Genomic DNA, 26,794 nt, shown 5'->3' on the forward strand with positions numbered 1-26,794 from the left:
AACCAAAGTTAACCCGTGGGCATCCAGAGTGCCTAAACTGGAGTTATTTTCCTCCAAGAGAGGGATTGAGTTTGTTTCCACAAAGACCAGACCATAGAGCCAATGTGAAATCACTTTAGTCTGATTTGAGGGTCTTGGTTAAATGAGGAACCTTGGATTGGACCACTTCCTCATGCAAAGAGCTGTAGGCTAAGCCTAATAATCCCAGTAACATTATCTACAGTTGCCCTACGGAAAGCACAACTTTCCTTTCTTTTCTACTCATCATCAGCTTTCAACTCACTAGTCCTTTTGGGGGGGAGGCGGGGGCTGCACCTGTGTCATGCGGAACTCCTGGGCCAGGGATGGAACCTATGCCACAGCTGTAACCAGAGCCAGTGGTGACAACACCAGATCCTTAACCCACTGAGCCATGAGGCACCTCCTCACTAGCCCCTGCCCCCCTCGTTTATGGCCGCACCCATGGCATTTGGAAGTTCTCAGGCCAAGGACTGAATCCAAGCTGCAGCTGTGCCCTGTGCCACAGCTTCAGCAACGCTGGGTCCTTAACCCACTGCATTGGGCTGGGATCGAACCCACACCTCTGTAGTGACCTGAGCCACTGCAGTTGGATTCTTAATCCACTGCGCCACAGCGGGAACACCCTCACTAGCCCTTTTAATATTTTTGTTTTCCTCGGTTCCTGGTTTGTGGACTGAAATATCTTCCTCACCGCATAAAGTTTAGAACTACTGCTTCTTCCTCAGAGTAAGACCTCGTTTTGCTTTGATCATATCAGAGCTCTCCAACCTGAAGAGCTGCTTTGAAGAGAGGCTACTTTCCTTTCCTCTGGAGAAGCTGGGGGCAGGGGGTAGGAGTCGGGGGATGGAGGGGATGGGCAGATTCATAGGGAAGTGGCACTAAGGAAAGTTAATCAAGACCCTGAAAATAGAGGCACGGTATAGTGTACATGCATAGAAAAATCTCAAAGTGGAGCAAAGCAAATGTACCTCCACTGATTATAACCTAGTCTCTGCTAAGCCTCCTGCTGAGCCACAAAGAAGCGGGTTTGAGAGAAAGTTGAGATGATGAGGCTTCAGCAGCTTTTAACAGTGCTCATTCCCAGGGGGAGCTGCTGTCCTCCACCAGGTAAAACACTAGTGATTGTTTTTGCTACTGTTTATGTTCATGTGCCCAACATGAGAGGAAAATGAAGCCAAGGGTAATCACTAATGATATTTGATCTTTTGTTTCAGATGTCTTTTGTTGTGATGAAGATGCATACAAGATGAGTGCAAATGACAATCCTATCCCAGACCACAAACCCAGGTTGGAAGAATTTACAGAGATTGACGCTCTGGCCATCGCTGGAGAAACTGACTTAATGAACGGAAGTGTCTAGCAGTTGACAAGTTTATTTAGGATTGTTGAAATATACCAAGGCTTATGTTTTACAGATCCTCTTTAGCCACTTATTCTGTTGCAATGATCCCTGCTAACGTCAAATCCTCCCGGGCATTAGCAGAGCTGCCACCACCACGTGTTTTGGTTTTATAACAAGGTCAGGGAAACTAAAATATCTGTGCCATTTAAGGCTTTTATTGAGGAACTAGGCTGTCTGCTCACAACTCTTTTTTCCCCTTCATGTCAGCAGTATTCAATGAGTTCTGTTGAGTCCTTATTGTAATAATGATAGCTGACATAAACAGATCCTCCAAGAAACCTGAGTATTGGCTCAATCAAGTCAGGATTGAAAAACTCTTAAAAATCATTGCTCCTTTGATGCTTAAACTCCCCTACTCCCTGACCCTCTCCTAAATATTCTGGCAACTACCCACTTTCATCTATACGGTTCAGACAAAAGCATTCACGTTTATACAGATCTGGTGGTTCTGGAATGGGTACCTGGCTCAAGTAGTTTCTGAGAATGTGGCATTGGGACCAAGAGATAAAGTCATTAATCACTGGATAACAAACTATACAAAATTATACTTATGTTGTGAGTCTATATTTTACTTCTTGAGTCTCAACCAGCAATTATATAGTGCTTGCCCTCAGTACTCTCCTGGTACCTGGACACCAGAAAGGTCATTCATGGGTCGCTTTCCCTCTTTGTCTCTGGTAAATTGTTTTGGTTAAACTCAACAGGAACCATGATTTTGTCCTCAGCCAGGGCCATTGTATCATCGTAACTGCTCACAAGGTTCTTTTTGTCACTGAGGATTGTAGGACATTTATGAATAATCCCACAATAATTAGTTCCCTTCATCTAAACACCAGCTATTTTTTTAGTTTGGATCTTTGAGTCATAAAATTTTTCTTGCTATTTTTTTCTCAAAGTACCCTACATTCCTATTTCCTGAGCATTATCATCTGTGGTCTAGTCTGTTTCAAAAAGTGGTAAACTATGGCTGCTGATAGCTTCATTCATTGAATTTGCAATTTATAACTACTTTCCAGTTCACACCATGAAACGTGGGAATGTGGGATAATGGGTCATTTACTGAGTTGCTCATATCGATGCTTATACTGAAAATGGGGAGTGATAATTCTAAAATATGTTGGAAAAGATCTTTTTGTTTGTTGGTTGATTGCAAAAAGCTTGGCATAGCTCTCTGTTTTTCAGGAGCACTGAAAGTCAGGATTGAAAAACTCTTAAAAATCATTGCTCCTTTGATGCTTAAACTCCCCTAGAATATCTCTGCTAAGTATGTGCCCACCGTCTCCTTAGCTCTAGTGCAAGGGAAGTAACTATAGATAACTCTATATCAAGGAAACTAACAAGCAAGAACACATCAGTAGGTTTCTATTTTAAATGATTATGAATTGAATGTTACTTTTCAGGACAGTTCAGAGATTGTTCAGCTGTTACTCAAAAAATATAAATCAGGAGTTCCGGTTGTGGCTCAGTGGGTTAAAGAGCCGATGCTGTCTCTGTGAGGACACGGGTTCAATACCCGGCCTTGTTCAGTGTGTTAAGGATCCAGCATTGCTGCAAGTATGGTGTAGGCTGTAGCTGTAGCTCCAATTCAACCCTTGGCCTGGGAACTTCCATATGCTGCAGGTGTGCCCCCACCAAAAAAATCAGAGTTATGCTTTTATGTAGATACAAAATGAGGAAACACAGGTGGCATTTAAGTACCTTGTGCAGCAGGCTGAAGTGCAAAGAATACCAAGCTAATTCTGGTCTGAAGCACCGGTTGCTGCACAGGTAAGTGTGCAGGATGATGTGTGAAGTCTAAATTGTAGGGTGCTCCCCAAAGCTACCTGAGGGAGGCCCTGGCTCTTCATTTTCTTCCCTAACCTTGACAGTGCAGCAGATGCTTTTCTTGTCTTTGACTTCGCTCTTAGGTTTGCCAGAAGACTTAAAATCCCTCCCTCTGGCTCACAATTTTGGTCAGAAGATTGAATCAATAATCATCAATATTTAATAAGATAACTGGACACAATTACGTATCTTTTTTTTTCTCTTAAAAGCATGTGAGGCAGACAGAGTGAAGAGAGATCATTACAAGTTAACAAATCTGAGGGAGTTCCCATCATGGTGCAGCGGAAATGAGCCTGAGTGGGAACCAGAGGTTGAGAGTGTGATCCCTGGCCACACTCAGTAGGTTGGGGATCCAGCGTTGCTGTGAGCTGTGGTGTAGGTTGAAGGCGCGGCTCAGATCCCATGGTGCTGTGGCTGTGGGCTACAGCTCCAATTAGACCCCTAGCCTGGGAACCGCCAGGTGCTGTGGGTACGGCCCTAAAAAAAGACAACCCCCCAATTTGATGTTTCATTTTTGTTTTAATCTGCATGGTTAGAATGACTTCTGGCTGATATATAGACTTTTCCATTTGTAACATAAACCTCAGGATAGTAAGTTTACTAGAAAATGACTTCACTGGGGAGAAAAGAAGGAATAGGTGGAACACAGTGGATTTTAGGGCAGTGAAACTATTCTGTATGATACTCTAAGGATGGATACTTGTCATTATACATTTGTCAAAACTCATAGAATGTGGAACACCGAGAGTAAACCCTAATATAAACTCTGGACTTGAGGTGATATTGCTATGTCAGTGATGGTCCATTAGTTGAAGCACATGTACCACTCTCTGTGTTGGAGGAGGCTGATGATGGGGGAGGCTGTGCATGTGGTGGACAGAGGTATATGAGAACTCTATTTTCTGCCCATTTTCTCTGCACCCACAGCATGCAGAAGCTTCCAGGTCAGAGATCAAACCCGAGCCACATCAGTGACAACTCTGAGCCAAGTCCTTAACCACTAGACCACCAGGGAACTCCTCTGCCCACTTTTGCTGTGAACCTAAAACTACTCTCAAAAAATAAAGTCTTTTAAAAAATGATTTCACAAAGCCTGCAGGTATAAACAAAAGTATTTGCATAAGCACAACTATTAATTTCCAAAATATTGTTTTCTTATTCGAAAACTTAGAGTCATTTTTCATAAATTTTTACCCAAGGCCATTAAAAAACTACAGTGCAGGCATTTACTTCTTTGGTAAATTATTTTTTGCAGTGAAGAATCACTCTAATTTAGTTGTATGATGAATCCAAGGATGTCTGAAAAAAGTGTCACAGACTAGGTGCATCAGATTTGAAGACATTTTTTAAAGCAGAACCTGAAAACTTGGGGGAAAGAGTCCCTCAAGTAATTGCAATCTCTGAGATAAGTGGATATTTTCTCTGGGTTTTCGGATGGTTTTTTAAACCTGGTAGCAGCTGCCAGCTGGTGAAAATAGGTAGTATTTTCTAAGAAATTGCTGGTTGATTTTATTGTATAGCAGAATGGAAAGTGAATCCCTGGAATGATGGAAGAAAGGAGGGGCATGAATGACTTATTTCATTCTTGGGGGACTGGAAGGGTCCCAAGATTGCAAGTTTAGTATGGTGGCTCAGCCTGCTTCTGTGAGTGACTGTGGACAATTGTCACAAACAATAAGAATTCCGCTGGGATTCCAGTCCTAAGAGGTATTAGGTAAGGACTTACAGAGCCTTGCAGAGCAGGTGTTATGTTCATCTTTTTTTCCCAGAAAAGAGCACAGGATTTTTATGTAACATTCTCAGTGCAACATGGTTGTCCTGCTTAAGTAGGAGAAGATCCTTGAGAAATGTGTATCTATGAGAGATTATTGAAAATAAATAAGCTAGAAGGATACATTGCAGGGAATAGAGCCAATATATTATAATAACTATAAATGGAGTGTCATCTATTTAAAAAAATGGAATCACTATGTTGTATATCTGAAACTAATACAATATCGTAAATCAACTCTACCTTAATAAAAACAAAGAATAACAACAACAAGTCCCTAAGCAGAATAAAGGAAATAATACAAAATGGAAACCAGCAAGTATGTGATTCTGTTAAGGCCAAAGAGAATCCAAATCTGAGTCAAAATATTGGCAAGAGAGACAGAGTGATGCACAGGAAGTCAGGTTCCAGCCCAACTGAGACTGGACAATGCAAACCATTCTCTACTGTGGGAAGGGCTTGGGGAAAGGGGCAGTAGGACAGTAAGGGGGTACAAAGTGGGAATGTGGCCATTGGTGGAGCAGGAGCACAAAGATGAAGCAGCTGACTGAGCTATGTGTATATAGTCCACTTGATTGGACTCAGGAGAAAGCAACTGAATTTGGAGAAACTAAACTTTGTGAGGTTCCCAGTGGCTGGGGGTACAGACTGACGAGAAGGAAGAACTCAGTCTGGGTCGATGCAGAAACACCTCCAGGAGGCATTTAATGACCATGGATGACCTCCTCTGTCTTTCCCTCTCTGCAGTCTCTCCATCTCCACGACCTTGCCCTCTCCGCTCTCTGGGATGTTCGTTTTTTATGGCGTGTCAATGTTCTTTCTCTGTCTTCGCCCTCACTGTGGGGTGCCCTGGATCCTCTGTGGAGTGGACCAGAGTTGGAAAGTTGATAGAAGCCTACACAGTGTCAATGTGTAGGAAGTGACAATGAACTTCGTGATTGCGTGAAGTCTTTTGCATTATAGGAATTAAGTGGGAGGATGAAATCGGCAGAATTATGATTTGTTTTCCCCGATTATTTCCATTTAACAGAGGTTTCCCCTAATCACATTATGTATTAACTTCTAGCATAATCCCATAATATGTTTGTTATATAAAAGAGTTATTCAAAGTGCATATATCACCATGTAAACTCCTTTAGAAATGGAAATTCGAACTTAAGCTTATCAGGTTTAATGCCATTAAGTGAAAATACTTGAGGGTCACAGCTGAGTAAATATTAGAGAAAAGCAATGAGTGCTCAGGCAGGTAATGAATAAAAAGACAAAGGCCAGCCAAGTCCTTTTGTTTTGATTACTTTTAATCCCTGTCGTCAAAAGAAATGGCAAGAAATGCCCTCAGTAAAATTCAGAAATCCTACCATCAAGCAAAAATTCCCTTTATAACTAAGCTACAGGTGGAAATCCACTTAAAAAAAAAAAAGCTGTGGCTAGTGTTAACACATCAGTACTATCTACAAATACAGTTGTTTAAATACAACAGATTGTCCTTATTCAGCAGGTTCATTAATCACAATTCAGCTTGCTTTCAAGAATGAAAATTACTGGTGTTATTAAATTTCCACCCCATTACCTTGACTCTTATCTAGAACCATTCATCAACAATTTCTTCCTTCATTAGAAGTCACAAGTTAACCAGGCTAAAAAAACAAACAAAAACATCATCAAAGAGTTCCCAGTGTAGCTCGGCAGTAACGAACTCAACTAATATCCATGAGGATGCAGGCTTGATCCCTGGCCTTGCTCAGGGTTAAGGATCCTGTGTTGCCGTGAGTTGTGGCATAGGCCAGCAGCTGCAGATCTGCTTCCACCCCTAGCCTAGGAAGTTCGATATGCAGTGGGTGTGGCCATAAAAAACATAAACAAAAACAAAAACAAAAAATCAAAGAAACAATTTGATGATATATTGGAAATGTAAATACTTAGTGCAGTCGGTTAATTCACAGAGTCTCTTAAGCATTACAGTAACCTACTCAAGACAATTCTTCAGCCTTTGCTTCAACAACCATTAGCTATACACATTTCATGGATAATTTTTTTTTGTCTTTTTAGGGCTGCACCCATGGCATATGGAAATTCCCAGACTAGGGGTTAATCGGAGCTGCAGCTGCTGGCCTACACCACAGCAACGCCAGATCCGAGCTGTGTCTGCAACCTACACCATAGCTCATGGCAGTTCCAGATCCCTGACCCACTGAACGAGGCCAAGGACTGAACGCACGTCCTCGTGGCTACTAGTCATGTTTGCTACTGCTGAGCCATGATGGGAACTCCCAGTATACATATTTCAAATAGTGCTTGAGAAAACACCAAAACTTTACCTTAATCACATCTGTAAAGTCCTTTTTGCCTTATAGGGTAACATAACCGGTTCTGAGGATTAAGGCATGGCTGTCTTTGGGAGGCATTCATCAGCCTACACATAGTGGTTTATATCTTTCCATGCACTTTCATAATTGGCTGTGCTGAGTATAAAAATGAAAATGCAGGATCCTGGCAGGATCCTGAAGTAATAGATTTCCAATCATTGGGCTCACCTGGTCTGCTAACAAGTCTGTTACTCCTTTCGTTTTTGTTTTTTTTAATAGTCCCCCAATACACCTTTGTTTAAGGAACTGTAATCCACTTGTCTTAAAGAAAGGCTGCAAGTTTCATGTTACTGCCTTCACCAGAAATGTCCAGTCCAAGGAAGCCATTTCCCAGCTATCCACAGGAAACATCCAGGGGGAACCATACTTAGGATTTGTTCTGAGATAGATGTCCTCAAGAGAAATTCAGATTCTAAATAATGTTAACCAGTCAATCAACAACTATTTATCAAGGCCTGTTCAAAGGAACTGAGAGAGCCATTAAAAAGAATATAGTATAAGAAGATAGAGGAATTCCCTGGGAGCCTAGTGGTTAAGGATCAGGTGTTGTCACTGTTGTGGTATTGTTCCGATCCCCGGCCTGGAAACTTCCACATGCTGCCGGCCAAAAAGAGAATAAAGTTTTGGCAAAGAAAAGAAGAGGAGAGATCGAAAAGTAGTTGGAAGTATCAAGTAAAAAAATTTTTTTTTTAAGCCAAGGAAGAGGTATACATGTTTGGAGGCAGAAGAGAAGGAATCCCTAAAGAGGAAAAGGACAGACAGGGCACGGAGACCTGTGCTCAGAGGGCCCTGCCCTTGGTTTAATGCTCTGCTGTCACTGTCTTGAAATTCTTGCTAGTTTTTGAGCCAGGATCCTGCATTTTCATTTTTATACTCAGCACAGCCAATTATGAAAGTGCATGGAAAGATATAAACCACTATGTGTAGGCTGATGAATGCCTCCCAAAGACAGCCATGCCTTAATCCTCAGAACCGGTTATGTTACCCTGTAAGGCAAAAAGGACTTTACAGATGTGATTAAGGTAAGGATTTTGAGTTAGGAAGATTATTCTGGATTACCTAGTGGGCCCAATGTAATCATAACAGTCTTTACAAGAGGGAAACCGTTACCATTAGAAAAAGAAGGCATGTGGCAAAAGAAGCAGAAGGCGGGGGAGATGTGAAAATATGATGCATGGTCATGAGCTAAAGAATTCAGGTGGCCTCTAGAAGCTGGAAAAGGCAAGGAAACATTATCCCCTAGACAAAGCCGATGCAAGGAATGCAGCCTTTCTGATCCAATTTGGACTCTTGACCTACAGAACTGTAAGATAACAAATTTATTTTAAGCCACTAAATTTGTGATCATTTGTTATAGAAGTGATGGGAAACTAATACACACTCTATAAATGTAAGGTGATGTATTACTAGTTTACTGGAAATCAAGGATATTAATAAAACTAATGGCAACTCTCATCTATTGACCATTTATTTTGCGCCAGGCACCATACAAAGCCCTTTATATATACATAATCTTAGGTAATCCTAGAACAATGTTTGAAGTGGGTATTATTTTATTTACCTTGCAGACGGACAAATTGAGGTTCGGAGAGGTTAAGTAAAGCCATATAACAAAATAGAATGTTTTAGAGGTGGAAGCTGAACCCAAGTCTATTTGTCCAAATTTTTCTATGCGTTCATCCCTATTCCCATATTTTGATAAACTTGGGTGTGTTCCCATACTTCAATAGCATGCATTATGTTTGTATGTGTCAACAGAGGAGTGGGAGCTGGATGTGGCAGAGGACGACATCTACGTCTGGGGTATATAAAATGCAAGAGGAGCACAAGCTATCTCCCAAATCGCGGGGGGTTCATCCAGGCACCTGCGGTAAATGAGAAGCTACAGAAAAATGAATGGGAGAAAAAAAGCGCCCGAGATGTAAAGAGAAGCCCTCGTCATTCATTTCTAACCTGCGTAGATACCCGGCGAGTGCTGGGGCCCCTCGGCCATGAAGTGTCAGGGGACCGAGACGCAGGGAGGCCCCGCCCCGTTTCCTGGAGCAACTGCCAGAGGAGGGGGCTCCACCCCACCCGCCAGCACCGCCTCTTGTTTTGGAGGCCCGCGTGGTCTCGCGTCATTGGCCGCCGTGGAGCCCGAGGCTCCAGGGAGGCGGAGCGGTGTCTGCAGTTGTAGTTCCCGGGGTCCCTCAGGCGCCGGCCCCGCCTTCCGGCCAGAGGCTCCTGTTCCCCCGAGCTGGACCACAACTCCCATAACGCCTCGCGCTGAAGGGAGGCGTGGCCGAGCGCAGGGGAAGCCGGGGGCGGGGTCGTCTGGGGATGAAGTGGGGGCGCTGGGCTCTCCTGCCTCGTTTACAGCAGCCGGGTGCTAGTGAGAGCATTCTCCTGCCTCCGAACGGCGGGCAGACCTCTGACCCTGGAGTCTTTCGGTTGCCCGGAGCCGTCCCCTTGGGTGGTCTCCTGGGCCGGCCGCCGTTCCCCGGCCCCAAGGGGCCCGGCCGGCCGCGGCGAAGGAAGAGGTCAGCATGAGCTGGGGGGTCCAGCGGGCCGGCGCAGGGCAGGGGGCGGCGGCCGCAGTGCAGCTGCTGGTCACCCTGAGCTTCCTCCCGAGAGTCGTCGAGGCCCAGGTGAGCCCCAGTGATGGCGGGGCGCGGAACCCGGCCGAAACTCCTCGGCGGCGGCGAACGGGCCGCGGCTGAGGCGCGGGGGGCCGGAGCCGGACCCCGAGGTAGCTTCTGGCGAACGGAAGAGACCGGGGGCTGGACCTCGATTGTCAAGCCCGGGAAGCGTCTGCGAACCGACTGCGGTGTGCGGGGATGGCGACACTCATGGGGTAATGGTAGTCAAAAGAGGAAGATGGTGACGGTACCCTGAGGTGTTTTCGTTTTTATCTCTGATGTTTAAGCGGCTGAGAGTGGCGGGAGATAAGTACGGGAATGGAAACCGCAGCGGCGGCTTTGGGAGCGAGCAGGGAGGGCAGGTGGCAAGTTGGGGACAGACCCCGCGGCCTTGCCAGAGCTGAGCGGATCGGGAGGATACGACCCTTAAACTTCCTTTACTTTTGAACCATAGAGTCCCTGGGCTTCCCCCTTGCTCAGGACCGCTGTGTTTTACCCAACTTGTACGGTCTGCTAAGTAGCATCGCCAGGTGACCCCGATTAGGAGACCTGAGGACTGTGTCTGGCCAGTAGCTCTATCAGCAGTGAAGTGATGGCTGGCAAATTAGAGTTTGGGAGTGGTCTTGGTGAGCTGTGTATTACAGAAGCGTTCTCAATATGCTGGAAATCGGAGGGGTAGCTCACTAGAAGCTTTTGCCTTAAGAAAGGTGTTTGCTTCTTTTTTATACAGTAGAATAAGCCTCTGCCAGGTGCTGCCTTCTCTGCACCTGCTGCAAAGTGGCAAAGCTGCTAAGAGCAGAAAACAAAAAAAGTGTCTCAGGTGACCGGATAATGAGGGGAGCCACCATTTGAAGCAATTAATGCTGGTTGTTAAATAAAATTGAAGGTAACTCAGATTGCAACCGTGTAAACATGTTTTTCTGACTTTATTCAGACACTTGTCCCATGGCATTATGCTGTTTCGAATCCCAGAATGCCTGAATCTTGTTTATGTCCCTGTTTGAATATTTTGTAAGTGAATGAATGATTTGATAAAAGTGGCAAACTTTTGGCTTTAGGGAGCATGTTAAAAATGCAGAGTCTCTGGCCCCACTACTAGAGGTTCTGATAAAATGGATCTGGATGTGACCAAGGAATCAGCATCTTAAACCAGCCTTACAAGAAACTAATGCAGTTATCCTTTTAACTATCTTTTAACCCCTCTTGGAAGCAGTGAAAGAGATAGGGAAAATCTCTTTTTTTTTGAATGTTAAGAATTGTCTTTGGAAAAATTACTTTCTAGTTATTAGTAATCTCTTTCATTTTGAGTCATTGGGATATTTTTCTAAAATGAGATTTTTCTCATTTTTCTTTTTATATAGCATATATTAATTGTATAGTTCATCACCAATATAGAAGCATCATTTTAAATTCCTAGTACTAATTATGTATATTAATTTTTTATAATTGCATATATACTTTAAGTATTATGTCCAAGTGAAAATGCATAAGTTAAATTTCATTATGCCCAAATGAATATATACAGTTCAACAGTTAAAAGATTTGTGCATATTCAAGGTAACCTGGTGCCAAACAATCCTCAAAAAAAGGAATACATATGGGTTTTGTTTCCAGTGGTACTTTCTGCTATAGTGTTTGATCATATTTTAAATAGTACTTTAATCTGCAGCATGTTTAAATATATATTATCTCATTCTATTTGACACATCTGTGGGGCTGTTGAGGTAACTGATGTTCAAAGAGCTCACATGATTAATATCACACTTGTTAAGTAAGTGAACAAGATAAAACTGGAGCCCCAGCAGGCCTCTTTCTGGTCTTTAAAATGCATCTCTGTATGCCTGCTTCTTTGTGGTATAGAAATAAAGCAGGAGGAGACCCAGGAAAATAAGAAGATGGAACTAAGCCAGTTCTTTCACTTCTCTTTCACATGTTAAATTGGAAGAGAAACAGTAAAAAGTAAAGGAAAGAATTCAGTTTTTCTCAAAAATGCTTCTATTCACAAGAAGTTGAGATGAATATATTGAATATTATCTCACTTTGAAAGCCTAAAATCATTTCTAAGCACATGAAATTATAGACATTTGCACATCACATACCCCATTTCCTTATAAATGAAATGCAAATGTGCTTTGTAGTATGGCAAAACTGTAGGAACTAAAAACATAGTGCCTACAAGTGATAAGACAAGTTAATCTTTCTTTGAAGTAATTTCAGTCAGATATTTTTAAATCTTTCTAAATTCATTTCTGAGGTGGCAGGAAATCAAGGAAGCCATCACATCCCTCAGGATGGAAAGCCAGAACCTTGAGACCCAAAACAGTGCTGCTTCAGTCCCATTACTGTGAGGGTTTTCCCCAAACTCTGAAAACCTTCAGCTTTACCAACCATGCATGGAGTGGAGTGGACAGAAATAAAGCCTGTGTCTGCCCAAGGGGAGGAAAGTGAAAGGAGGCCCCACCATAAAGCTTGGGTTCCAAAGAGCTATATCTTCAACATAAGAGTAACTGAGAAGTGAAACCCACCACAAGTAAGGGAAAGTAAAGAAACCTGCTAGAGGAAGGGGGGGAAAAAACTGCCTTGAGAGTTTGTAACCATGAGCCAGCCCTTATACAGGGCAAATTCATGCCACCTGTGCTAGGAAAACTTCAAATGGAAAGTTGAATTTATAGTAGTCAGGTTGGTATGCTCCCAGTTTACTGGTAAAAGCAAACATCCATTCCCTGTGGAGGGATTTATTTTCAGCCCAGGCCCTGAAGAATTCTTGAAGCTAGAGTGCCAAGAATAATAAGGTAACAGCTAAAAAAAAAAAAAAAAAAAATCACAGAACACACACAAGGAACCACAATTGAGGTATTCGAAATTCATGAGAAAGAGACCTGTAATGACCTTAGATTTTGAAAATATCAGGCATAATTTAAAATCACTGCTTAATGTTTTGAAAGACTTCAAAAATATGAAAAAGAACAAGAAATTTTAAAGAATGACCAAAGAGATTAAAACATAATGAAATAGAAGTTCTAGAAATGAGCAACTCGATGGATGGATTATACCCAGCATAAAAAATGATTATTGAATTAGACAGCCATTTTATGTCTTTTGTTTTCTACTTAATCCTCCAACACCTCCTTTTCCATCCCGACTCTTAGCGTCCTACTTCACCAGCAAAGTTGGGGTAATCAGAGTAATGCACGTCTGTCCACCTACCAGCCTCTGACCCACATTGTTTTTATTTGTTTGTTTTTGTTTGAGGGCTTCACCTGGGGCCTACGGAGGTTCCCAGGCTAGGGGTCCAATCAGAGCTGTTGCTGCTGCCCTACAGCACAGCCACGCCAGATCCTAGCCACGTCTGTGACCTACACCACAGCTCACGGCAATGCTGAATCCTTAACCCACTGAGCAAGGCCAGGGATTGAACCCGCAACCTCATGGTTCCTTGTGGGATTTGTTTCCACTGCGCTGCGATGGGGAACTCCTGACCCACGTGTTTTGACTTCCTGTAGATTACCGGCATGAACTGTTTGTACCATTATCAAAGGCCAATCCTTCTACTTATATTTTGGTCCCATTCCTTTCCAGTTCAAGGCCATGGGTTGAGCAAACCTTCCCTTTATCTCCTGCATTATTGATTTTTCCTGCCCTAACAGACTGTTACGCTCATCATAAAATGTGCTATTGGAGTTCCCAGTGTGACGCAGCGGGGTCCGAGGTGTCAGGGGCACAAGGACACAGGTTTGAGTCAGGGCCAGGCATGATGGGTTAAGGATCCAGCATTGTATCCTGGGATCTGATCCCTGGCCCTCTGGGAATTCCATATGCCTGGGGGTAGCCGAAAAAGGATACAAACAAAACAACAAAAAAGGGTTTTTTTTTGTGTGTGTGTGTGTGGTTTTTTTTTTTTTTTTTTTTTTTTTAGGGCCACACGTGGGGCATGTGGAGATTCCCAGGCTAGGGGGTCTAATCAGAGCTGTAGCTGCCGGCCTACACCATAGCCCCAGCAACACCAGATCGGAGCTGCATCTGCAACCTACAGCTCATGGCAACACCGGGTCCTTAACCCACTGAGTGAGGCCAGGGATTGAACCCACAATCTCATGGTTCCTCGTTGGATTCATTTCTGCTGTGCCATGACGGGAACTCCCAAAAAAGTGATCTTTTTTTTTTGTCTTTTTTGTTGTTGTAGTTGTTGCTATTTCTTGGGCCACTCCCGTGGCATATGGAGGTTCCCAGGCTAGGGGTCTAATCGGAGCTGTAGCCGCCGGCCTACACCAGAGCTACAGCAACGCGGGATCCGAGCCACGTCTGCAACCTACGCCACAGCTCACGGCAATGCCGGATCGTTAACCCACTGAGCAAGGGCAGGGACCGAACCCGCAACCTCATGGTTCCTAGTTGGATTCGTTAACCACTGCGCCACGACGGGAACTCCCCAAAAAAGTGATCTTAATTTTACTGTTTTAAAGTTCTCTCTTGAGCCACCTCTCTCTTCAGACTCTGCTTAATTTTTCTGTTCCCCTCTATAGAAAAACTCCTCAAAAGGGTTAACTTTAAATTTTCTATTCCAGTCATTCAGCTCATTCCAGACTGACTTTTGGCCCTATCACTTCTCCAAATTGCTCTTGTCAAGATTATTAACAACTTCCTTACTGCTAAAGCCAATAGTTTGGTAAAGTTAGGATTTAAAAACTATTGGCAGATTTTTTTTTTTTCACAACTCATGACTCACTGCCCTTGAAATACTTTTTTTTTTTTTCTTTTCTTCCTGGGTACTATATTCTTCTAATTTCCTTCCTTTCTTCTTGCAGGTGTGTCTTTCTTAGAATTCTTTGTGTGTTCCTCCTCTGCCCCTGATCACTAATCATTGAACCACAGGGTTCAGATCTTGTATTCTTTTATCTTGGTCATCTCATTTAGTTCTTTGGCTTTAAATGCCATCTATATAACTGACTCTCCAGACTGTGTTTCTCAGCTCTCATCCATATATCCAACTGCCTTTTCAGCATCTCCGCTTGGGTAATTAATAGATATCTCAAACTTGATGTATCAGGAACCAAATTCCTGATTTTTTTTTTTCTTTTAGATCTGCTCTTCCTCTTTAAACATATGTTACAGCCAAGCTGATCTCCCTTTTGTTCCTCAAACATGGCAAGTGTGTGTGTTTTTGCATTTGCTTTTTAGGTCTGCACCCTCAGCATATGGAAGTTCCCAGGCTAGGGGTTGAATCAGAGCTGCAGCTGCTGGCCTACACCACAGCCAAAGCAATGTGGGATCCCCAACCAATGATCAAGGCCAGGAGTCCAACCCGTGACCTCATGGTTACTAGTCAGGTTCGCTACCACTGAGCCACAGCGGGAACTCGGCAAATGTGTTCTTGCATTGAAGCCCCTGGACTAGCAGTTTCCTCTGCCTCACACGCTTTTCTCATGTATTTAAATGACTCACGCACTTTCTTAGGTTTCTACTTAACCATCCCCTTATCCACCATGTCCACTTACCTAAATTGTTGCCTTCCCTGACCATGCAATATAAAAAATTAACCCTTCATCTTCTCCTCGAGCACCATGTTCCTTTTAGCCTCTGGTTAAGACTCTCCAGTGACTTCCTCTCTCACTCAGTGTGGTATAATCCAAAATATATATTTGATGTTTATGTCTTCGTCCTGGCACTGAGCTCCTAAACCCTATGGATTTTCCTGAGAAATGGGAGTTCCCCTTTCTGTCAGACCTGAGTGTATGCTAATGAGGTGAGTTAGGTGGGAGCCCTTAGATAGCCTCAGGATGCGTCTGGTCCAGAGTTTCCTCCAGAAGGGCCAAGTGCTGAGAGAATTGGAACTTCCAGCCCCACCCACTGACCTCCAGGATGGGGAGGGGTGCTCTTGATTGAGCTCTGAAGACTCTTAAAATAGGTTTGACGAGCATCCAGGTTGGTGAACACATGGACTTGCTGGGAGAGAAGCTCAGAAGCCTGGACGTTCCCCAGTTGCAGCCCCAGGACCTTGCCCTATGCAGCAGTCTACTATTTGTGTATCCTACAACTTACCGAATTTGTTTATTTTAGCAGTGTCTTGGTGGAGTCTTTAGGATTTTCTGTGTATAATATATCGTCTGCAGAAGTGAGAGTTTTACTTTTTCCTTTCCGATTTGGATGTCTTTTATTTCATTTTCCTCTCTGATTTCTATTTTGAAAAATTTTGGTGAGACACATTTTTTTTCTTCCAATTTAGGGCACCTAGAATTTGAAGTTTTATAAGCAGTAAGTCCGGAGCGATGGAATGAAATTGGGTAGTGTTATCTCAGGATCTTAGTAAAAAGGATAGCAAAGCATATACAACTTCAGAGCCAAAATTCTGGGGTTTTTTCCCTTCTTTTTACGTTGACACCTGCAGTGTATGGAGATTCCCAAGCTAGGGGTGGAATCAGAGTTGCAGCTTCCAACCTATGCCACGGCAAGGCCAGATCCTTAACCTACTGAGTGAAGCCAGGGCTTGAACCTGCATCCTCATGGATACTAGTGGGTTCTTAATCCACTGAGTTACAAAATGGGAACTCCCCAAATTCTCAATGATGATCCCTTTTCTTGATCTCAAGATAATATAGCCCTAACTCTGTATTGTAAGGAGTTTCAGGACACTTTGACACTCCTAGGGAAAAAGTATGAGACAGAATCAACTGGGAAGTTTCCATTTTTTATCATTTTTTGTGTGTATTCCTCCTATGGATTACATGAATAACCTTTAAACTGGCTGAGTCTCATTTTTGTTTGTTTGGCCTCGCCCATGGCATGTGAAAGGTCCCAGGTAGGGGTTGAACCCGAGCCACAGCAGTGACCTGAGCCTCAAACAGTGACAATGCCAGATCCTTAACCACTAGGCCTCCAGAGAACTCCCCATTTTTGTTTTTCAATTTTAATTGCAATAATTGTAGGTTCCATGCACTTCAAAGAAAGAATATAGCAAAATGTCTTTTGTCCTTTACCCAGATTTTGCCAGTGGTAACATTTTATAAATATACAGAGTAATATTATAAATAGGACTTTGACATTAATATAGTCTACTGCTCTTACTCAGATTCCCTGCTTTACTTGTTTCATTTGTGTACCGATGGATTAATTCTGTACACCTTTATCACATGTGTGGGTTTGTGTCCACCACTGCAGTCAAGATACTGAAAAATTTCACTGCAAGGATCCTTTCTGTTGCCCTTTTATAACCTACTCCCCCACTTTAATTGCCATCCCTTCCTCCAGTCCCTCAGCGCTGGCAACCAATAATCTGTTCTCCATTTCTAAAATTTGGTCATTTCAAAAATGTTATGTAAGAGTTCCCGTTGTGGCTCAGTGGGTTAAGAACCCAACTAGTATCCCTGAGGATGAAGGTTCAATCCCTGGTCTCACTCCAGTGGGTTAAGGATCCGGTGTTGGTGTGGCTATGGTGTAGCCCGGCAGCTACAGCTCTTATTTGACCCTTAGCCTGGGAACTTCCATATGCTACAGGTGTGGCCCTGAAAAGAAGACAGGGGGAAAAAAGTTATAGAAATGAAATACAGTATGTATGTAACCTTTAGGAATTGGCTTTTTTCCACTCAGCATAATTCCTTGAAGATTCATCCAAGTTGTACGTGTTAATGAGTCCCATTTTTTAAATTTAGCTGAAGAATGTTTTATGGAATTTTTGGACTGAACTCACTTTGTAAATACCAGTTTCCCTTCAATTAATGTATACTTTGAGTTGTGAATAAGAGTATGTGTTTTAAAATGCAATAGATTTAGGACTACATCTCATCTCTACTTTGGAAAAATTATTTTAACCTTGCTAAGCCTTAATCGTCTTATATGTAAAATGAGGATAAGCATATCATTTCATAGGATATTTAAAGAATAAGTGAGCTAACCTATGCAATGCTCTTAGCATTATGCCTGCCACTAAGTGCTCCATAAATGGCAGTCTCAAAGAAAGACTACAGCAGTATTGTCTCAGCCTGTGATTTCTAGGGTAGTCTTGGAAGAAATGGCCTTAGCATTCCAGTGGCTGCTTGGGTTTTATATATATTTATGCAAGGGAAAGAACATCAAGAGGCTTTCTTTTGACCCCTGAACAAGAATGTCAGGTTCTTCAGAATGGGTATATCTAATCCTTCTATTGTTTTTTATTGAATTGGCCATTGTAAAAAGTGACCGCTCTAATGTTATATATCTCAATCAGCAAATACCAGCTAAATTGAATAATTTATCTTGGTGTATATGATAGTATAGATTTGTTAAGGTTGAAGTGAAGCATCCAGAATTTACATCTTTTCATATGTGTGTATATGTATATACATACACATATTTTTTCCCTAGGTCACCGGAGTCCTGGATGATTGCCTGTGTGACATTGACAGCATCGATAACTTTAACACCTTCAAAATCTTCCCCAAAATAAAAAAGCTGCAAGAACGAGACTATTTCCGTTATTACAAGGTATGGTTATAACTTTTGATTTCATCAGTACTGAAGATTTTTAGATAGCTGTCTATAGGTGTGACTTTTATGACTCTTGAAAATCCATTCAGAATCTTCTCAGCACCCCTTGTATATCCTTTACCATTGGAATGTATTAAGTGCTGTAGTGAAAACCATTAGTCTTTTTGAACACTAAGACTTTGAACCCACTTCTTATGTTCGGGCAATTTCTCATTGTTCAATTTGAGTTTTGAGGCAGAGATACCTTCCTCTATAGAAGTTGAAAATGCCCGGGATGTATTTTGTCAGCCTCCTTTGTAAGTTAGGTTCTGTCGTCTAGACATGCCTACGCAGGCTTTGAGTTGTGCTGATGACAGTGTCCTGTGCTGTTGTTGTTAGCAGTGCAAAGTCGCACAGCAGCATTTGTTGGGTAGCTCACTGGTGGCAAAGCAGCCTGAGGAGAAAAGCAGAATGCCATCTGCGGTAAGACTGCAGCGTTGATTCTTTAACAATAATTCACCCTAAACCTTTACAAAATAATCAGTGGTAGTTTAAAAGCAGTAGCAATAAGGCAAATTCAAAAGAATAATCATTTAAAAGCTGTTGTTGTACTTTTTGCCTGTTCTTGCTGTCAGTACTCAGTTGGGTTTATAATTTCTTTGATCTTCATTTTTAGTTTTTTTTTAAATTGAGCATGATTTTCTATTTTATCCTGATTCTGTATAAGCTATCTTAATCCTTTAAATATTTTTGAGGATTAAAAAAATACATTATTTTGGCAGTTTTAAGTTGTGCATAAAGATAAATTAGAGACCTCATGGAGTTCCCGCTGTGGCTCAGCTGTTAATGAACCCGAATAATATCCATGAGGACGCTGGTTCGATCCCTGGCTTTGCTCAGTGCGTTAAACATCTGGCATTGCCATGAGGTGTGGTGTAGGTTGAAGACACGGCTGAGATTTGACGTTGCTGTGGCTGTGGTGTAGGCTGGCAGCTACAGCTCCGATTCGATCCCTAGCCTGGGAACTTCCATATGCTGCAGGTGTGGCCCTAAAAAGACCAAAAAAAAAAAAAAAGAAAACTAGAGCCCTAAAAATTTGGGAACCCATCCCCTTTTCCTATCAGCACCAAGAATGTATAAAAAAGTAAATGTTCCTCCTCTATACAGAATACTTTAGGAATACAGATCCCATAAATTTATTTCAAAAAGAAATCTACGCAAACTATAGTCTGTTACTCTGGGCAGCTTACATACAAAACACACAGGTTAGAATAGCTTCTTCTAATTCCTACTCCTAAATCCATAAATCTTAATCTGGATTTGTAGCTGCTTGCTTTTGTTTCCTTTCTACTGCTAGGCTTACCCACATGAAAATGTTGCTTTTAGAGGTCAGAGTAATTGAATTTTGCCGGTTGCACATGGTTTAGGGTAAAGGAGTGAAGGCAGTGTTCCTTCTAGCAAAGACCATCCCTTCACAGAACATCCAGATCACATCTCTACTCAGTATGTCATGGTCCTCAGTCTTTCACTCCTCCCTTTTGGGATTGTTATCTTCTGCTTCTTATATCCATAGGTCTCATCAATAGCAGGCACTCCAATATTTGAATAAGTAATAAATATCTCATTTAATCTTTACACTAAAATCCTGTTAGGTCAACATTTCCACATTTTACAAATGAAGAAACAACGGTGTAGGTATCCTAAGGTAGGGTACATGTTTTGGCTTACAAACACAACAGAAGTTTTATTAAGAAAAGATGAGGAGCAGCTCACAAAGTTGAAAGCTAAGCTGAAGAAGCATGTTTCAGAAAAGATAGAAACTATAGTAGGAACTAATGGCCATTCTCTTTTTTGACACCATTAAAGTTTTAGATCAAGTCAACCATTTCCCCATATTTTTGTATTATACAAGAGTTACATTTCTTGGAGAAAGGGTCTAATTGGTCTTGTTAGGGTCACATACCCCACGCCTTGACCAAAAGACAGTGTGGTTAATAGTCCTCTTTGCATCTGCATACTTGCATATTGTTTTTCAAAGGGAAATAAGAGGATGTTACAGAAGAAGGAAAAACGAAAACTGAGTAGGAAAAAATAACAATGTGGTCCTTGACTAGCCAACATAGAGTTCATCCTTATACATGCATTTTTAAACATGTTCCCATCAACATAATGCAGTTACTTTGTCTGTAACCAGAATATGCCCAGAGCCTCTCCCAAAGGAGAGAAATGTGTGATCTGGTTAATGCCGTTAGCTCCAAGTAGGGGTATTTGGGTGATAGCTAATCCTCTTGTAGTTCTGTTCAGCCTATGAATTAAACAGAAAGGAAATTTAACCACCACCAGTGTATGCCATGTACAATAGTGGTGGAAAAGGAAAGCTAAGAGAAGAGGTTAATTTTAAACACAGATACATACTTGTGATCTCGCCAGCTGGGAAATACAGGTAGAAGCATCAGTTTACTTGTCAGTTGACCGCTGTAGCTTGTAGTTATATTTTCTCTCTTGTACTGTCCATTCCATTCCTTTATTGTCCAAAATTTTGGTGGTATCATAAAGAGAATACCCATTAGTTCCTACTGTAATTTATGTCTTTTCTCAAATATGCTTCTTCAGCTTATCTTTCAATTTTGTGAGTTGCTCCATAGCTTCTCTTAATAAAACTTGTGTTTTATTTGGAGCCAACAGTGGAGATGTTGGTACCATGAGATGAAGGGCATCATAAGACGGAGTGGGTAGAGGGCTCTCTAGCTGAGGTTGGCTGCCTGCAACGTTTCCAGGGCTGAGGGCAAAAGCCCTTTATTCCTGCAGGGTGATCTGAGCAGCATGTTGCAGTGTCTACCTTAGCCCACTCCTTGCACTGTGTTAGTTATCTGTTGCTGCATAACTCATTAGCCTACAATTTAGCAGCTTAAAACAGGAAACTGAGAAGGTGTCATTCAAGGAAGACCTGAAGTCAATGAGAAAGCAAGCCATGTGGATATCTGGAAAAAGAAGATTCTAGGCAGAGGGAACAACAAGAGCAAAGTCCCCGAGGTCACGGTGCACTTCGTGTATTTGCAGATCAAGGGGAAGGCCAGTGAACAAGGAGAAGAAAACTAGGCAGCCAGGCTGTGTAAGGCATTTTAGGCCATTGAAGGAACTTAGATTTTGAAGTGACCTGATTTTCAGAGGTATTGTATGTGGGGTAAGAAAGAGAAGAGCTAAAGATGATGCCAGGAGTTTGGCCTGGAGAACTAGAGTGATGGAGTGGCTATTTACTGAGAGGACAAGGATTCCTAGAGGGAAGAGCGCAGTTTGGGAGGTGTGAATGAGTTTGAGGCACCTTGGCAGGTCCCGTGGGCATGCCAGGGAAGAGCTGGGTTTGCAAGACCAGCTCAAAGGAACCTGTAGTTCCCAAACATGCCAGGTGATTTTAAGTGTCTTTACCCTTACACATCCTGATCCCTCTGCCTAGAAATCTTTCTCTAGGAAACTTCTAGTCATACCCATTTTACATGTAACTGAGATGGCCTTCCAGACTTCATGGACAAAGTTGACCACTCTCCTCGTGTTGCCTGTCTCTCCCTATTTTTGCCTCTTCTTCTATGATGTGGGTATTATAACTTTACCTGGCATGTATTTATTGAGGTGTCTGTTATATGTTCTAGGCATTTGGATAAACAGTGAACAAGTCCCCATCCTTATAGTGGGGGATGCAGACAATAAGTAAATAAATAATATTCCAGCAGTGAAAAATGCTGTGAAAGAATGTGAAACAGTCTGTGGGGTATATGTCAAGCACTACTTTAGAGAGTCTGGTAGAAAGGATACCAGAGCCAGAACAGAGGCAAGGAGGTCAAGCCATTAAAGACCAGGAGAGCCACCAGCACAGACACAGAGAACAGCCACTGCGAAGGCCCTGGATTCAGAGAGGAGCTTGCTGTGTTCCCCTTGAGAAGGCCGTTGTGCCTGGACGGGTGTGGGAGGAGACAGGCCACAGGGGTGGGCAGGAGGCCAGCGATGGAGGCCCCGCGGAGCTTGCTGCAGAGTTACGCTTTACTGTAAAGGTGGTGGCAAGACACTGGAGGATTTTGAGCAGGGATTGGCATGCTCTGAATTCTGTTTCAAAGAGATGGTTATGGCTCCCGTGTGGAGAGTGGACGGTGGTGGAAACAAGGAGACTGGCAGTAGTGTGGCCAGGGATAGGTGGCAGCAGTGGATGTGGTGAGATGTGCGTGATGAACGGTTTGAAGAGGATAAAGGGGTGAAAACCAGAATAAAGCCTTGATTTTTGGCTTGGGCAATCCATCTGGAAGTCCCATTGAATTATTGTCTTCTTGCAGTGTTTAGAATAGGAAAATCCAGAATTTTTACATGTAAAATGTCTTTCGTGATCTTGCCACCCTCTACCTTCCCCACTCAGAGTCAGCTACACTGAAAGTCAGGTTTTCAGTTCCCAGAACTGCCCCAGCCCTGTCATCTTCCCACTCGCACACTTCCTCCAGTTTCCATCCATCCTAAACACTGCTTCCTCAGGTGCCTCCATCCACCAGCCTTGTTTTTTTCCATTACAAAACTCTGGGTTTTCCTTTATATCATTTACCACATTTGCAATTATACAGATCTATAATGTCTGTTCCCTCTAGGAAACAGTAAGTTGCAGGGGGAAAGTCCTTTTTCTGCCTCTTTCCGCTAAAGCCTACATGGTGCCTGATACATAGTGGGCTCTCAGCGTACATGTGCTGCGAGAATGGGTGTGTGGGAGAACCTGGTTAATGAGGTCATGGTGAGGGGCCGGAAGATGTTAGAGTCATCCTGAAATGATCTCCAGGCTCTTCAGATGAGCAGTGTGCTTGGCCTTTTTTTCCTTTTTTTCTTTTCTTTTTAGGGCCACACCCCATGGCATGTGGAGAGTCCCAGTCTAGGGGTCAAATTGGAGCTGTGGCTACCGGCCTACCCACAGCCACAGCAATGCCGGATCCGAGCCGAGTGTTCGACCTACACCACAGCTCCTGGCAATGCCAGATCCTTAACCCACTGAGCGGGGCCAGGGATTCAATCTGCGTCCTTACGGATACTAATCAGGTTTATATCCACTGGGCCACTACGGGAACTCCAGCCTTTATTCCTTTTTGAAGCGTCAGAGGCCTAATATTAGTCATTTATTTTAAAAAATTACTATTATACCTGGGTTGTCTCTGAAAAACTTCAGTCATTTAATCTTTTGACCTATGCAGATGCCACAGGGTAAGATGCTCTCCTTCACTGCCTGTCCTGGTGCTCAGCACAGAGATGCTTGGACAGCACTGCAGGACTGTGACACACACTGACTAATATTGTGTTCCTTTCTCTCAAGGTTAACCTGAAGCGACCCTGTCCTTTCTGGGCAGAAGATGGGCATTGTTCAATAAAAGACTGTCATGTGGAGCCTTGTCCAGAGGTAAAATTTGTAAAAATTGAGAAAAAAACGCTTTCTCTTGGACATTTAGCTTTATAATTTAGGCTAATGTTGAAGCCTTTGGATTCATCACAAATTCATGTGCTCTCAGCTCTCTCCTTTTGAGCCAGATTACTGATGATTTATTCTGTACATGCCATTAAAGTGGGTTTGAAGATCCCCTTTCCCCTTTATCCAGTGATGTTGGTGATTGGATGTGGAAATATAGTCTGATTCTGAATGGGTGGAAGAGTTCCCTGGTGGCTCAGCAGGTTAAGGATCCAGTATTGTCACTGTTGTGGCACGGGTTCGATCCCTGGCCTGGACATTTCTGCTTGCCATGGGCACAGCCAAAAAAAAAAAGTGGGTGGAAAATTAGAACTGCATCTACAGTTGGCTCTTATCATGGGCAGGCAAAATGCTACTAGACCTTAAATTTCTCATTAGAGTGGGGATGATGAGAGTGCATAAAGTTGGGAAACCTCAAGGCTTGGTCCTCTTGGATTGGCGGGGGAGAAGAGGCTTTACTTATTAGTGAGAGACTAATTTTAGACTTTGTTTTTTGATATCTAGATTAATTATATTCTTTAACAGTAATAAAGTGTTTTTCATTTAACTTTTTTTTGCTTTTCTTAACCTTGTCAGGAAATCTAATTTTTGCCTTAAAAACAGGAAAAAAAAAAATAAAACATCTGAACCAATTCATTCATTCCTAAAGGGAAAATTTTTTTTAAATTATTTATATTTACCTTTAAAAAAATGTTTTTTAAACTTTTTAGTTTGAAATAATTTCAGACTTAGAGAAACTTGGCAAGAATAGTGCAGACAGTTCCCATATAGTTTATATCCAATTCCCTGAATGTTAATGTCTATCAAGCTTGCTTTATCATTCCCTCTCTATGTATACATTAATATGATTATTTTATAAACCATTTAGGTGTAAGTTTACCAACATGATCTTTTACCCCTAAATACTTCATTGTGTAGTTCCTTGAAATAATATTATTCTCTTACCTAACCATAGCATAATTAACAAAATCAGGGGATCAACATTTATATAATACTGATGTCTGCTGTGTAGACCTTAATCACACATTGCCAGCTGACCTAATGTACTTAACAACAGCAGCCGCCAACAGCAGAATTTCTGATCCAGAACCATGCATTGCTTTTGGTTTATCACCTCTTTAGTCTGCTTTTAATCTAGAGTCATCTCTCTGTATTTCTTTGTCTTTCATTGTCTTAACTTTAACTAACTTCCTTCCCCTGCCCCTCAAAATATACCAGTTATTTTGTAGAAGATTTCTCATTTTGGGGTTTTTCTGGTCTTTCCTAATTATTATATTCAGGTCATGCACGTTGGGCTGGTACACCGTAGAAGTGATGTTGTGTCTTCTCTGTCATATCAGGAGGCACAAAATGTCATCTTGAGTACTTGGTTAAGGTGGTGTTGGCCACTTTTCTTCATGGCAAAGTAGGAAAATTTTGAGACTATGAAAATATCCCATTTTTCATTGTATTTTTAGCATCCATTGATGATTCTTGACTGAATTACTTATTTGTGTGATGGCTGTCAAATAATGATTTTCTTTTTTCTTTTCTTTTTTTTTGTCTTTTTGCCTTTTCTTGAGCCGTTCCCGTGGCATATGGAGGTTTCCAGGCTAGGGGTCTAATTGGAGCTGTGGCCACCGGCCTATGCCAGACCCACAGCAATGTGCGATCCAAGCTGCGTCTGCGACCCACACCACAGCTCACGGCAATGCCAAATCCTTAACCCACTGAGCAAGGCTAGGGATTGAACCTGCAACCTCATGGTTCCTTGTCAGATTCGTTAACCACTGCGCCACGACAGGAACTCCAAATAATGATTTTCTGATTCCATTTCTTCTACATTTATTATTGGCATTCTACTGTAAGCCAGAGCTTTTCCTTTATTTACTGTATGTTTATCTCGGTATGAACTCAAATTATTATAATTACTATCACTGTTTCTTATGCTAGCTTTATTAAAGCATAACTCACATACCATAAAATTCACTCATTCAAAAGTGTGCAACTCAGGACATTTTAGTATAATCACAGAATTATGCAACAATCACAAGTATCTGATTGTAAAAAATTTTCAGGAGTTCCCGTCGTGGCGCAGTGGTTAACGAATCTGACTAGGAACCATGAGGTTGCGGGTTCGGTCCCTGCCCTTGCTCAGTGGGTTAACGATCCGGCGTTGCCGTGAGCTGTGGTGTAGGTTGCAGATGCGGCTCGGATCCCGCGTTGCTGTGGCTCTGGCGTAGGCCGGTGGCTACAGCTCCGATTGGACCCCTAGCCTGGGAACCTCCATATGCCGCGGGAGCGGCCCAAGAAATAGCAAAAAGACAAAAAAAAAAAAAAATTTCATTGCCCCAAAAAGGAACTCTTGCCCATTAGCAATCACTCCCTGTTTCCTATGCCCTCTTCGCACTGGAAACCATAATCCACTTTTCATCTCTGTGGATTTGCCTGTTACAGACATTTCATGTAAATCGTTACTGGCATCTTTTGTTCAGCACAATGTTTCAAAGTCCATCCATGTTGTAGCATGTATCAGTATCTCATCCCATTCCTGAATAATCTTGTATGGACATACCTCATCTTGTTTATTCCTCAGTTGATGGACATTTGAGTTGTTTCTACTTTCTGGCTTCTATGAATAATGAATACATATTCAGGCACAAATTTTTGTGTGAACATGTGTTTTCCTTTCGAGTATGTACTTAAGAGTGAAATTGGTAGATCATATACTAACTGTTGAGGAAACTGGAAACTGTCATATAGTACCAAAACTGTTTCCATTGTGGCTGCCCCGTTTTATATTACAAAGTCTGATGGTTCCAGTTTCTCTACATACTTGGCAGTACTTATTTCTGTCTTGTATTTTATTTTAGCCATCTTTATGAATGG

At 42.3% G+C, this 26,794-nt stretch overlaps 1 protein-coding gene across 1 annotated transcript in view; it reads left to right on the plus strand.

Annotated features, from left to right (window-relative positions):
* Positions 1-9,679: 9,679 nt before the first annotated feature.
* The window catches only part of ERO1B (endoplasmic reticulum oxidoreductase 1 beta), a 74,523-nt gene continuing 57,408 nt past the window's right edge, over positions 9,680-26,794 (plus strand). The window contains exons 1-3 of the mRNA XM_047760460.1: positions 9,680-10,011; positions 18,340-18,459; positions 23,777-23,860. Coding sequence (XP_047616416.1) covers positions 9,910-10,011; positions 18,340-18,459; positions 23,777-23,860 — 306 coding nt within the window. The 5' untranslated portion in view covers positions 9,680-9,909. The remainder of the gene's footprint in view (positions 10,012-18,339; positions 18,460-23,776; positions 23,861-26,794) is intronic.

The sequence above is a fragment of the Phacochoerus africanus genome, chromosome 15, assembly GCF_016906955.1.
Source record: "Phacochoerus africanus isolate WHEZ1 chromosome 15, ROS_Pafr_v1, whole genome shotgun sequence".
Lineage (NCBI taxonomy): Eukaryota > Metazoa > Chordata > Mammalia > Artiodactyla > Suidae > Phacochoerus > Phacochoerus africanus.